Raw genomic sequence first — 14,208 nt, 5'->3', positions numbered from 1 at the left:
AATTTTTCAAAAATGCATTTGACTCTACTTTGTCACTCTCTCTCTCTCTCTCTCTCTCTCTCTCTCTCGACACTCTCTTCTCGCTGCAGCTTCTCTTTTTATTTCAAAAACTGGGTTAGCGTGTAAAACTATTAAAGTTACTCAGCAGTTTTCCTCGTTTCCTGGCAGCAGCGACTTAATTAAGTTTTTCCTATGTAATCAGCATCAGAATCACATTCAGAAAGAGCGAGCAAAAAGTTTTTGCCATTTAATTGAAGCGTCTGGCATTTATTAGGCGAATCAAACAATAAGTCATGATTAAATAAGAACATCAAACTGAGTACAACTGAGTAAGTATTTATTTTTAATTTATAGAGAAAGAGAACTCGTATATAAAGCAATTATTGTCAACGGCAGCTAGAGTGTGTAAATTCAACTAATTATTAATTTAGATTAAAGCATTTTCATATTTGTCAAGTGACTACTGAACTTGTGTACCCTGTAGGCAATGAAAATGGGTATCATAACTCTGTACAAAGTTAAGTAACTAAATAATGAAAATTACTTTAAATCAGCATCAGCTGTTTCGAAGTTAAAAATATAGCTAAACACTGTGGTATTGAAAAAGTACTCTTGACTGAATTCTCAGGTGCTTTCCTTAAAGAAAACAATCGAACAAAATGTTGCTGTTTCTGAAATCTCAAATATTTAATTTTTCGAATATACTATCGACGAAACATATTTTGACTGCCATACATTTATTTCATATTTTATTAAACCTTTTTATAATACAATTTCACAAGCTTTATATTTCCTAAGTATTTTAAACTAAAGAAAAAAAATATTAATTGGGAATTAAATTTCACTGGAATACTGTTTTATGTTCTTATTGATAATTTGACTAGTGATTTTTTCAGGGGTAATCGGGGTAATTTTCTTACTGGAAATTGATATTTGTAAATGTCAGTAGTATTAACTATTCTACATCTGAGACCCACTTTTCACTTTTATTAAGCAAAGACCGTGAAATATTTAAAGCTTTCAACAGATGCAGATACGTGTATTGGCAGATTGTTGACGTGACCTCGGCCCATCCTTATCCAGAGACTATCACAATGTGTCCAGCAGCTAACTACAGTAAACATTCCACGTTGCTCGTAGTTTGTGTTCAATCTAGTAAAGTGAACGGGGCAGCTGTAAGTACCGCAAGCCAAATGCCAAAGATGTTCAGTAAAAGAGAGCGACAGGACAAGCAGTGTAGAGGAGAAGTGTACTCTAGTGTTAGGGAATGTGGGCGAGAGTAGGAGAGTAGAGTAGAGTGTGGAGCAGGATGTAGAGTAGCGTGGCATAATGTCGAGTAGACAGAAGAATGCTGCTGAACAAGCAAAAATTTTATGACATTGCGAACAAGTGATGAGTGCCAGTCGAGGAGAGCGTAAATAGGGAGTGGAGGGATGCGAGGACAGGCAAGAAACTGAAAAACGCAAACACAATTATAACAAGTGCGGGCAATGGGAAGAAGATCACAACAACAAAAGTACAACACTGCCGACAGTGCGGATAAAACGGCATGAATGAACAAGCACAGGGGGAAGAGGGAGTGCCAGGGGCAGTGTGTTGACCAACAACGTTGGTCACAACATACACACACACGCACACACACATGATACGTGGCGCTTGTAAAGGCGGCGGCAAGTGGCCCCCACACAACCACTAACAAGAACTAATATTTGACAGCTGCCTCTCCTTGTCCTTTTCCTCTTGGTCCACTTTCCTGTATCTCGGCAGTGCTCCTTTTTTTCTGGTTTTTGGTCGTCGCATAAATGTCGACGGGCCTGCGCCATTTTGGCCAAACGCCCAGCGTTCAACGACTTTTGGCTGATTTCATAGAAAGCCAACAGAGCGAAAACAGCAGCAAAAAAATAAAAACAAAGCCAAAAAAATAAGAAGAATCAAAAAAGAAGTTATCTTTGGCATTTCGAAGTTTTGATACTCTTGCAGAGTTTAGCAGAATTAAAAAAAAAAATATTTTTATAAAGTAAAATTATGTTAGGTAACTATTTTAAAACAAAAAAATTAATTTTATTTTATTATGTTAAAAAAGAATTTTATTTTAACCGATTGTTCCAACGACAGCTATATGACAATATGACCACATGAAAATACCCTCTATAAGGATATAAAAGTAAAGTAGAGTTCAAACTTTACCAACAACAAAAGTCAAGTAACCCAGCCGGAGAGCATCGAGGAATAAGAAAAAAAATAAATTTAAAATTGTTCAAAAGAAAAAATGCCATGCACAACACATGCTGCTCATTTCGATGGAACATTTTTTTATGAAAACAAAAGGAGGCAACAGTAGCATGGGAAGAGGCGTGGCAAGTACAACACTTCAACATCAGTTGCGTTGAGCAAGTGCTGGGAAAAGTGGCATAAAAAGAAGGCTACAAGTGAGATAAGAAATGGGGAAAGAGAGAGAGAGAGCGAGGGGAAGAAGATGGAATGAGATATAATTGCAAGTCAGGTAGACATACGGTTATGCAGCAGTCTCACACAAATATGTTGCAGACTTTTAGGAGAATGTGGCAGCTCAAATATGTGAATAGATATTAAAAAATAAATGTTTATATTAAAATATACTTAATTGTAACCAGTGAATGAAAGTTAGGAAAAAGCCTGCCTTAAACTGTATTTAAATTAAATATAAGCATTAGTAAAAATGAAAACAGATTCGTAAATTGTATAGTTTTGTATTCACTAAACATAAATTATTTTAGATGCAATCAATTCATTACTTGTTTATTTTGAATACATTAATTCGCCATAACTGCCGTTCTACTTGTCCGATCTTGATGCGATTCAGTTAATAATAGATTCAGTTAATGTGAATAATGACCACAAAAAACTTATTATCTTAAAAACTGTTGGTGTGGTGGTTTTTGGCGATTTGCAGGTGGAGGGGGGCGTGGCTTAAATTTGAAACAAACTTGACCTGCCTGGGAGCTATAGAAATCTGTGTGCCAAATTTGGTTACTCTATCTCTTATAGTCTCTGAGATTCTTTTGTTCATACGGACGGACGGACGGACAGACAGACGGACAGACAGACAGACAGACAGACAGACAGACAGACAGACAGACAGACAGACAGACAGACAGACAGACAGACAGACAGACAGACAGACAGACAGACAGACAGACAGACAGACAGACAGACAGACAGACAGACAGACAGACAGACAGACAGACAGACAGACAGACAGACAGACAGACAGACAGACAGACAGACAGACAGACAGACAGACAGACAGACGGACAGACACACAGGCAGGATATCCTCATGATGACCACTGTTGCCTTACATTTAAATCCCATTTCATTAGTCGTTTGCTGTGCCGTATCACATGCTTTGAGCTCAAACAAATAACTTAATGAACCGTGCAGAAAGTTGACCAAGCTCGGAACAGACCAGAAGAAGATTCCAGAGAATATGCCCACATCAAACAGTTAGCGTTATTTTAACCCTTTTTTTTTTTGTTAGTTTTGTTTGAGACTAAACAGAAGTCTGACAGAAAAGCCAAAGAAAAGACACCCTTGTCATAGACGCTTTAATCAGCAAATGGAAAAATGCTGCCGCGTATCAGACCAAAAAAAAAAATTATAATAAAGTAAAGGAAAAAAGTTGATGGAAGAAAGTACAGAATTTCAAAATTGTATGCAAAAAGCAGCACCAAGCCAAGTTAGTGAACTTGTCAGCCCTGACACTCGCCTGGCAAAATATTGTGTTTTCCCTTGAGCTCAGTGCTCTATGTTGTTGTCGCTTAAAAATCTAATTTGAAATAAATGAACTAAATATGCTTAACACGCGCAATGACGCTCTTGCCGCCCACATTGCAATTGTTGTTTTCTCCCCCATTATTCCTTGCTGTCTCTTTTCCCTCACTTTGCTGTCTATTTTGTTGATTCGCGTCTGCATCTCATACACTCGCACATATGGAATAAGTTTTGGTTAGGTTTTCACTTTTTGCGCATTTGTGCCAGCGAAACAATTATTACCACAAACTCAACCCCAACAACGTAACGCACACATATACACCCATACACACGCTTGAGAACACACACACACTCATGGCTGCGATCCAAAGCGTTTCGGAATTGTATAGCCAGGCTGATGAGCATGTTGGGGATTTTAGGGCGTGCGCGTGTCTCGGTTCCAAGTGGCTAACGTGAAGGGCAGCCAAGAGTTGGCTGTAAAGAGGGGAAAAAGAAGGCAAGGGTGTGTGTGGAGTATTGTAGACATACGCCCACTTTTTGGTGCGCTGGGCCGCAGGGCCACATAAGCGCATTTGCATGGAATTTTAATAAGGCAACAAATATTATATATTCTTTATTTTTCTATCTTCTGTTTTTTTTCTGTTTTGTTATTTTGGATGCGCTGTTTATTTTCTTTTTCTTTTCATATATGAATATGAAGTGACTGGGCATAGCAATAATAACAATCTGAATACTGATGACAGAACATGGCATGAAATATACCGAAAATCAAAAGAAATGTAACCATTCATGCTTATCGATAAGTACATTATAATTGATCAACCCTGATTAAATAATTTACATTATTTAAAGCGTCACAGACAATGATCTATAAATATCCAGAGACCCGAAATACATTAAAATATAATCACACACTTATACATCTCAAATATCATATTTAAATGTATTGTAGTTTCATAAAAAATATCTGTGTTTATTATCCAATCGTCATGAAAATTTTATCGTGATAAAAAAGCATTTTAGATTAAATGTTCATTGAATTTCTGTTCCCAGGAAATTTAAACTTTAATTTTAGCGCCTTTGGATTGACTTTAAATTATTTGTGTAAGATTGCGGGCTAATAAAACCAAACTTAAAACTTATAAAGTTTTAAGCTGCGATAATGACCATAAAAGAGAGCATTTAAAGCGCCATAGCACTAGTTGATGCGTATTTATGGCACACATACACTCATGAATACACTAGCACTAACACATTGTCACACTCAAAGCAACTTACAAAAATTATCCTAAGGCTTTAAACGATTTCTGTCATATATATATATAATTTTTTATTTAAACTGTAAACATGTAAAAAGCAGACAGCAAAAGGGCGTAAAAAACAGAACCTGAACCTGATTACCAAATGAAAACAAAAAGCAACAACAAGAACGACAACAACAGCCTCAACTGAACAAATATTCGGCCATTGTATTTGCCAGTTAAAGAAGGTTGGGGGCAAAAAATTGTGTTGACAATGGCCAATGGCGAATGGTTTTTCAGCTGGCAAATGTTTTTGGTAACAGCGTCAGGGCTGTTCTTTTTATTCTATACCCTAGCAATAATTTTCAATGGAATACAAAAAAATTGCGACCGACTTGTATAGAATAAACTATACTTTTTTTTTTTTAGTAGTTTTTCTGTATTTTTGGTGCGGTATATTATGGCAATAATCCACAGTTTTCAAAATAATATCTTAATTTTTTGTCATTTTCAGTCTTTACCTTTAAACACGATATTTTGACAGTTTCATAACAGTAGTCAAAATATATCTATATCTGTAGTGTTGGTTATTTTTCCGTCGAGCAGTTAAGGCTCCAAAATTCCAACTTTGGCCTAATATGGTTTTGCAAAATCGAAAAACATGAAATGGAACGCGACAAGAACACCGAACACAACGAATGTAACTGCATGGAAGGTTCAAGTTGAAAAAGTTCACAATAGTTATTTTCACGTTTTTAGGGCCAATACAAAAGCCAGACTATGTTACATTTCCGGCCTACGAGGCTCGTCAAAAGCAAGACAAAAGACTCTATACAAAACTTATATGAATATCTTTGGTTTGCTCGACTTGTAAATCACCTTGCTTATTGAGTTTCTGTGAAGCTTGTCCACTCACAGACATTATGCATGTCGTCAGATATGATACCATAAAAAAAGCCGTAGATTAAGCCCCCACATCCAGTATGCTCAAGCTCCTACTTACACACAGAGATATACACAAGAGCAACTAATAACACAGTCAGCTTTGTCTGCAATATTTCAAAATAATTTCTAGCCAACTTTCGTTCTCTGTGCCATAAATTGCACAAAACGGAAATGCTAGCAGAAGAGTCAGCCACAATAACAGCAAAAACAACAACGACCAGTCAGTCAGTCGAGTAGTCAAAGTGGACATAAAATAGTTGGAACATCACCCAGAATAACCCCTATCTCTCTTGGGGCTTCACTCATAATTTCCAACTTTATTGACAACCATTCAGAGGCTGAGCTTGTGGCCTGCCTATGGAACTATCTGTTCTCGTGCTGAGTGTGTTTATATTTTCGAGTGTTTTATCCATCCATAGAAATAGTTGTTCCCTTAATTGCAGTATTTCCAGCAGTCCGTAGAATAGGTCAATCGCTTTGTTAAACAATTTTTGCAGCACTGGTAAATTAAAATGGTGTTTACAACAGCAGTTATTCAATTTGCGCTCTAGTAAAGATAATTCTTGTAATTATAGTACTTTTAACATTTTGCTGAATGGGTTTATATTTCTGTAGAACATAGTCACAATTTGTTAAGCTTGTGCTCTAGTAAATTTAAAGATGATATGATAGCATTAATTTTTTTCAAAAGGGTTAAGCACTCATTTAACAATTTTACTTAATTTAATAAATAGTTATATTATAATAGTAATATTTATAATAAAATATATTATATATTATTGGAAGGTCTTATACTTTAATACTTAACTTTCCAATAAAATAAATTGCCAACAATGACAGCGATTTTCATTAATCCTCAGCTTCAATTATAATACAAATAATAAATTCCTCAAGGCCTCGATCAGCACATAACGATTTCCTCTGGCAAATTTAAATAGAAAATATTTAATGCTCACTTCAAATTGTTTACATTTTTCGATTGTTTTATTAACTTAGGGTCCTCTTTAAAATACCTAAAATAATTTGTAACCAAATATTGTCCACCATTTAACACCTGGCACTTTAAAAACTATTTACATAATAGAAATTGAAACATTTACGTAAATATTTAACATGTATCAATTTAAAACAGAGAAGAAAATAAGTGGTCAAGTATTTAAATGATTTTCTGAGAGCAAACTGCAATCAAAAGAAATATTTATCCAATATGCAAACTCAACGCTTTAAAGGAAACAAATTGTCATCTTATTTTAGCTACAGACGCTGATCTGTATGCCAAAGATATTTTACTATTTAAGTTATTTTCTATCTCGATTATAAAATTGACTTTCTTGTGCATTCTTACAACAAACAAATAGTTCATCAATCATATTAACAGATTCAAGGAGAATACTCCAACTTTTTCTTTAGTTGGACAACAAATACCAAATGCAAAAGTAGCAAAATTCAAGCAAATAAAATGTACAATTCTGCAACATTTCTGAGGTTGCCGTGCAGACAACTGAAATCGTTTGCTCATCAATTACTATATATGCAAGCATACATACATCCGCGTATGTTCATACAAATATTTGTAACTATATAGTATGGATGTACATTTTTAGCTTTTGGGCGAATGTAAAGCACAGTTTGACAAACATTGCTGCCTATTTCCATACATCCTTTGTGAAAAATTCCACTTGCATTTTATGCTAAATGCAACAGCTGTGCAGACACATTTCCACACAGTCCACATCGACATTCGAATATTTAAGACAATAAAAATAAATTCTAGTAAAATTGTCGTTGCAATGAAAAGTTAGGAGACTCTTTGTTGAATTGCATAGATTTACATTAGAAATCTTATTCAGTTGCTTAACAAATAAAATTTAAGCAAATCAAAAACTTTATTACATTTGTTGCAAACATTTTTATAATGACATTCGAAAATTCATTTTACATATCAAATGAAAAATTAATATAGAAAAACATGTAAACTTATTTTTTAGAGCATATCATCTATAGCTAACAGTCGAGCAGTACAGCATAAGAAACCAGAAAAATGTATTTTATTATTTACTGGCAATTGAATTCGTTTTTAATTAATTATAAAGAATATACTATACATCTATCAACACGAATAGCTAAGATTTTACGCCTAAAGAAATGGAATAGCCCTGAATTGCTAATGCGTAGATGTGTTTAATCTTATCGTGAGCTTATTAACAATAATCCACACTTGTATGTAATTAATGCAAATATTCTGAAAAGAATATAAATTAAAATAGAAAATAGGGCCAGTGCCCAAGAGATTGATATTGAAAGGCTTTTTCACAAATGTGACATGTAATATAGCTAAAACCCTCTCCTAAAAATATGCTACCCCAAACGCAATTGGTTGGATTGTTGCAGCTGCTGTTGCCGCTTGACGATGTCATGCAAAAACTCAATAAATTCTGGGCAAACGATTTATCATGAGGTTGATTACGAAAATGCAGACACAATCACAAAATGTACACACACATAGAGACACATAAAATAAATATATATAGACGAGTTGCATGCATAAAATAATATAGGGATATTATAATAGACATGGCATACAAAAGCGCTATTGCCATTTTTCACATGTCAGGGCATTGATTTGCAGTTGTTACACAAAATGGCGTCAGGCAAAAGAGGTACCGTTAGTAACCCACTAATGGATTGTTGCCAGTCATTGTGTATGTGTGTGTGTTAGTCTGTGTATTGTATACTTAATGGATGCTTTTCGGATCGCTTGGGATGAACCTAACCTCAACTTAATTCGACCGCCATCAAAAGTTTACAACGGAATTAACATAAATTGTGGCTTGAAATTTGACAACAGCGCATTCGATATGATATTCTGAGGGGAAGAGTGTTATTGGAGTTTCTTCCATCTTAAATGAAGCCATTAACAACGTCGTGATAGCAATTTGAATTTAAATTAATATATTAATATTTTATAATCGAATTGTGTTACAGTTCTCCACTTGATTCGATTCGAGTTTACTTGAGCTGAGAGTCGTGATTTGCATATTTAGTTGAGCAGAAATTGATGAAAGCATTTAAACAATCTCCGGTCGTGTTATTAACTGCATATTGTCAGACAGCAGTTAGCAACGTTTCTTGAAATTTAATTTACTGTGCAGCAGACAACATATCCTTCGCATACTCAGCTCAGTTTTGACCAGATGCAGCCTGTCAGGCATGTTAAGTGTACGCCATGCAAGTAAATTAATTAACTTTGTTGTTCGCATGAATCGCATACGATTCAGAACTTAATTTGATTAGAGAGCTAACAGCATTTTAGACATTTCATAATCAATTTGATAATAGTATTTATCATTTTTCTGTTGTTGGTTGCAGAAGAAGAAGAAAATAATCTCCTGTCGGCTATAAAAATAACTGCCTAAGAAATGTCCTTTCATTTATAATTTAATAGTGTTTAGCTAATGGACTCCACAATGCTCGATTGTCATTGTATCTCTCTTAATATCAGTGCGGAAATTGAAAACCATATGAGACAGACCAAATGTGTTCAATTGAATAAATTAAAGTAATAAGATTAACGTTTGTCTAGCAACGACACGTATACGAAATACGTATGGTTAACTTGCGGCAACATTAACATTATTAACATTATCTTAACTAATATACATTATATATGTGCTAAAGCCATTTTAATGCACATTAAATGTTAAAGAGTGTGTAAATAAATAAACAAATAATAATGCTGATTTCGCACCCACTTATTTGTATGAAATTTATATATTTATATATATCAATATGCTAGTCCCATTTGGGACTAATTAAAAACCATTTCATTTGTATGCACATAAATTGCATAACGAATTGACGCTTTACAAATGAAACAAAAACTAACCAAAAAGGAATAAAGGAACACGTCCTTGTACAAAATAAAATAAATTAAAATCTTCCACAAACCTATGTCGCTCTAAATAATAACAAAAGAATCACAAAAAAATTAAATATAAAATGCACTAACCGAGGATTCCCCACCCTTCATTTCATGTAAGGAAACTCGTCCTGATTTTGATTTGGGTAAATTTTTGTGCATTTATCATTTGGCTACCTGACTGTGCATTCACCACTCAACTTCCACTTCTACACCCATTTGATTTACTTGAACTTCCTTTTTTCCTGTCGCACACTTCCCGCTTGATTTTCACGAATTATGTTTATTGCTGCATAGGTAAGGGATACAAAAAGAAACGAAAAGAAATTAGAGAAAGAATCGACGCGTCGCGTCGCCGGAAAATTGAAAAATGCTCCAAGTTCACTTCGCATTCACTTTGCAAACAAACAGCACGAGGAATTGTCGATACGCTTGGAAAACAGAACTGAACATCCAATTGATGATGAATTGATTTATGTTTGCGCATTCTCTTCATCGCACTCTAGATCACCTTTTTCCATTTCCATTTCAACTTGATTTTCTTTTAGTTTTCTTTCCTTTTATTCTGTGCTCCAAACATCGTTTCACTGATTGCGTGCAGAATTGCGCCACAAAATTATTTGAAAATGGATTCGTTAATATAAACTAAACTCAACAATTTGTGCTGAGCTTAACAAAAGATGCCGGCACTTTTTAAACTGCAAATCGTTGAAATTCTATGAGAAAACTTAAGAATCTAATTTGATTTATTCCTACTTGATTGTAAAACTTCTTAACGTACAAATAGTATCAATCAATTAGTCGACAACTGGAAATAGTTCTATTACATTTTTTCTGGGAAGTACTTGCTATAGGTATTACGCTGTTAGGGTTGACGCTGGGTGTTTATTCTTTAAGCAACTTTTTATACTATTTCCTAGATACACTTCCCACGTTATAATCTTCTCTATTGTAAGCATACAAGTAGACCTCGTTGCTTATATTCGGGGCGTTGATATTTAATACATTTTCAAATATTTGTACTATTCAAAATGGCTTTTCTTTTATGAAACTTTGACAAAATATTTCAAATTAACTTAAAAAACTTGATTTTAATTTTAAAAAAGGTACAAAGAAAATACTCAAATGTAATCTGATTGAAATATAAAGCAATACAAATTCTTTTTCTTTAGTTGAATTTATATAGCTTTAAAAAGTAAGAGTATAATAAACAAATTAATAGGAAGTGATTTCTATATTCAATTGCTGTCATGCTGTCAATAATACTTATGACAGAGGTTAAACTAAGGAATACTAAAGATTGTTTTCCAGCCGATGATGATGAAATGAATTTCTTTAATTCCAGCTAAAAACTTGCAATGCAAATGTTGTAAACATAAAAAAATTCCAGACAAGAACTTATGCAAATTTATTTTACGCAGCGCAACGTGTGTTGAGATGTTAATTGAAAATGTCATAGCATGGGAGAATTACAAAACAAGTTTTAATTCTAAATAAAAGCCATAGTCTAGGTTGATTGCCCCAGCTTTTACGTTCTCAGCTTTCGCGATTGTGATTGAAAGCCAGTTTTAATTAAACGCAGTTGAACGTCAGGTATTTTTTTTTTTAACCCAACGTCATTAAACAGAGAAGCTTATCGGTTACTGTGTTTTCCCAACTTGTCGAACTACATGGGAAAGTCTAGTTGTAATCTGTAAGATGTGGGTTATTCCCTGTGTTGATAGCAATCTTAGACTGCTATAAAAGCACATTGCAATCGGCTCAATGGCATCAGTACACCTTGATTTCTTTCAACCTACAAATCAATAACTAAATCAACAAAACTAAACAACATGAAATTCCTTTCGGTTGCTTTCCTGCTCGGTCTGTTGGCTTTGGCAAGTGGTGGGTATCATATACACACAAGATCTTAAAGATCAATATTTGAGGAATAATTTACTTAACTTTAATATCTGTTTTACAGCCACGCCTCTAAATCCTGGCAATGTGATCATCAATGGGGATTGCCGAGTCTGCAATGTGCGTAGCAAGTGAGATGCAGGTGGACTTCAACTATATTTTAACTATACAAAATACTACGCCAATATGTTCATTATCAACAAAATAATATATATAATAATTTAGCTTTTGATTGATTAAATAATAAACAAGCAATGTAATTTATACTGCAACTCAATTTATTTTTTTACTCATTTGAGATGTTTTGTTTTCCAGGTAAATCTATAACTAAAATCATCTCTGATCGTAGGAAAAAAAGCTTGCAGATATAAAACAGCTGAAACTGTGAATTTACGACTAAAAGATTTTCTGTAGCCGATACAAAATTCCACTCTCTTTCAAACAGGAAAATAATCGAATTTCTGATTATCTATTTACTATAAGTTGAAAAAAAAACAACCAGACTGACAAATAAGAAGTAAAGCTTTTCGGCTGCCACATTTGGTACATATATGGTATATTTTTAAGATTTAATTTCGAATACGGTAAATTTTTTAAGGCTTTGCGAATTTTAATTTTGATTGGGGTATTTTCCAATTGATTTCACATGGCTTGACCGCTATTTTTACACGGACAAAAATATGATGTATGTATAAAAGTTGGTAGCACTGCCTCGAACTGAGAGTATAGAAAGAATTTCACAAATATCACAATAATGTTTATTTAAGCATTTATTCACTGATAAGACAAGCAAGCTTTTAAATAAAGAATATTTCACCACAAAATGGCATCCTTTAAATTAAAAATCTTTAAGAGAAATTCAATTAACATGCTTTATAATTTTTTAGGAAATTTTAATGGTACACGTTATTTGAAAATAAAACATACGAGTCTTTCGCTAACCGCTGGAACAAAAATATTTTCATGACAGAGCAACCTGTCAAACTGCAATGGAAATTCTAGTTTCAATTTGTTAGATGGGGCAATTCCCTATGCGGTTTATAGCAATCGTCACGTATAAAAGCGCATTGCAATCGGCTCAATGGCATCAGTTCAACTTGAGTTCTTACAACCAACAAATCAGTAAGTAAATTAAAAAAAAAATTACACAAAATGAAATTTCTATCGGTTGCTTTTCTACTCGGTCTGCTGGCGTTGGCAAGTGGTGGGTTTCATATATAATCTCTCGAAAATCGGTAAATAAAAAAAAAAAAACTAACTAAAATATCTGTGTTACAGCCGCGCCTTTGAGTCCTGGCAATGTGATCATCAATGGAGATTGCAAAGTTTGCAATGTGCATGGCGGCAAATGAGATGCAGATGGATTTCAACTATATAATAACTACACGGAATACTACAACAATATATTAATTATCAACTAAATATAATATGAATTGATTTAAAATTTGATTGACTAAATAAAAAGCAAATAATGTAACTTATACTGCAGCTCAAAACAAACTCACATTTTCTCAGTTTTCTTATATTCAGGGTGAATTAATCTCTGACCTAAATAATAAATATAACCAGTTGGAAATGGCACTCTCTTACAGCAAGGAAAATAGCAGTAATTGACAAATGAAAAAGATCATATTTTTTTAGCAATAATAAAAAAGTTTTATTAAATTTTTTGTTTTATTAAAGTTATTTATAGTTCTTAGACCAAGTTAAGGAAAAAATTAAGCAATTATTATCAGATGGGAAAATATTGTATTTTGTCAAACTATTCACTAGGTAATACACTGTTGCTCCGTCACAACCAAACCTTACAAACCAGATGTGAAGCTAATCGATAGCTGTGTTTTGTCAACGTGTCGGATTACTTGGGAAATTCTAGTTTTAATCTGTCTAATGTGGGATATTCCCTATGATGATAGTAAATGAAGTTGATAGCAATCTTTGACTGCTATAAAAGCACATTGCAATCGGCTCATTGGCATCAGTACACCTTGAACACTTTCAACCTACAAATCAACAACTAAATCAAAAACCAAACTAAACAACATGAAATTCCTGTCGGTTGTATTCCTGCTTGGTCTGCTGGCTTTGGCAGCTGGTTAGTATAAAATAAATAAATTCTCTTGAAAATATTAATTCGAGAAATAATTTATTAAACTATCTTTAATATATTTTTAAAGCCACGCCTGTGAGTCCTGATGTAATCATCAATGGAGATTGCAAAACGTGCAATGTGTATGGAGGCAAGTGAGGTGCCGATGGAATTCAACTAGACATGTATAATAACTACACGGAATACTACGGAATTTATATTAACTATCTACTATACTATATATTGATTTAACATTTGATTGAGAAAATAATAAACAAACAATGTAACTTATACTGCTGCTCAATACAACCTGACACATTATCAGATTTCCTGTTTTCAGGGTAAATCTATAGCTAAAGTAAT

The 14,208-nt window shown here is 33.8% G+C and overlaps 4 protein-coding genes across 6 annotated transcripts in view; 3 read left to right on the top strand and 1 right to left on the bottom strand.

The window, feature by feature from the left end:
• The window catches only part of LOC117781641 (semaphorin-1A), a 154,671-nt gene that overhangs the window by 103,873 nt on the left and 36,590 nt on the right, over nucleotides 1-14,208 (bottom strand). The window lies entirely within an intron of this gene.
• LOC117781645 (bomanin-3) lies at nucleotides 11,592-12,028 on the top strand. The gene is made up of 2 exons (XM_034618431.1): nucleotides 11,592-11,741; nucleotides 11,821-12,028. Exons 1-2 carry the CDS (start codon nucleotides 11,690-11,692, stop codon nucleotides 11,889-11,891), a joined length of 123 nt encoding a protein of 40 aa, XP_034474322.1. The 5' UTR covers nucleotides 11,592-11,689; the 3' UTR covers nucleotides 11,892-12,028.
• Nucleotides 12,419-13,258, top strand: LOC117781644 (bomanin-3-like). 2 transcript variants are annotated; one of them, XR_004617191.1, is made up of 3 exons: nucleotides 12,419-12,441; nucleotides 12,644-12,960; nucleotides 13,035-13,258. XR_004617191.1 is itself a non-coding variant. In XM_034618430.1 (2 exons), exons 1-2 carry the CDS (start codon nucleotides 12,909-12,911, stop codon nucleotides 13,106-13,108), a joined length of 126 nt encoding a protein of 41 aa, XP_034474321.1. In that variant the 5' UTR covers nucleotides 12,894-12,908; the 3' UTR covers nucleotides 13,109-13,258. The 2 variants fall into 2 exon arrangements, 1 of the variants encoding a protein (XP_034474321.1); XM_034618430.1 differs by lacking the exon at nucleotides 12,419-12,441 and having other exon boundaries at nucleotides 12,894-12,960.
• LOC117781646 (bomanin-1-like) lies at nucleotides 13,711-14,161 on the top strand. Its single transcript, XM_034618432.1, has 2 exons — nucleotides 13,711-13,851; nucleotides 13,934-14,161. Exons 1-2 carry the CDS (start codon nucleotides 13,800-13,802, stop codon nucleotides 14,002-14,004), a joined length of 123 nt encoding a protein of 40 aa, XP_034474323.1. The 5' UTR covers nucleotides 13,711-13,799; the 3' UTR covers nucleotides 14,005-14,161.

This window comes from Drosophila innubila (assembly GCF_004354385.1).
Source record: "Drosophila innubila isolate TH190305 chromosome 2L unlocalized genomic scaffold, UK_Dinn_1.0 4_B_2L, whole genome shotgun sequence".
NCBI lineage: Eukaryota > Metazoa > Arthropoda > Insecta > Diptera > Drosophilidae > Drosophila > Drosophila innubila.
This window is presented reverse-complemented; position numbering and strand designations above follow the sequence as displayed.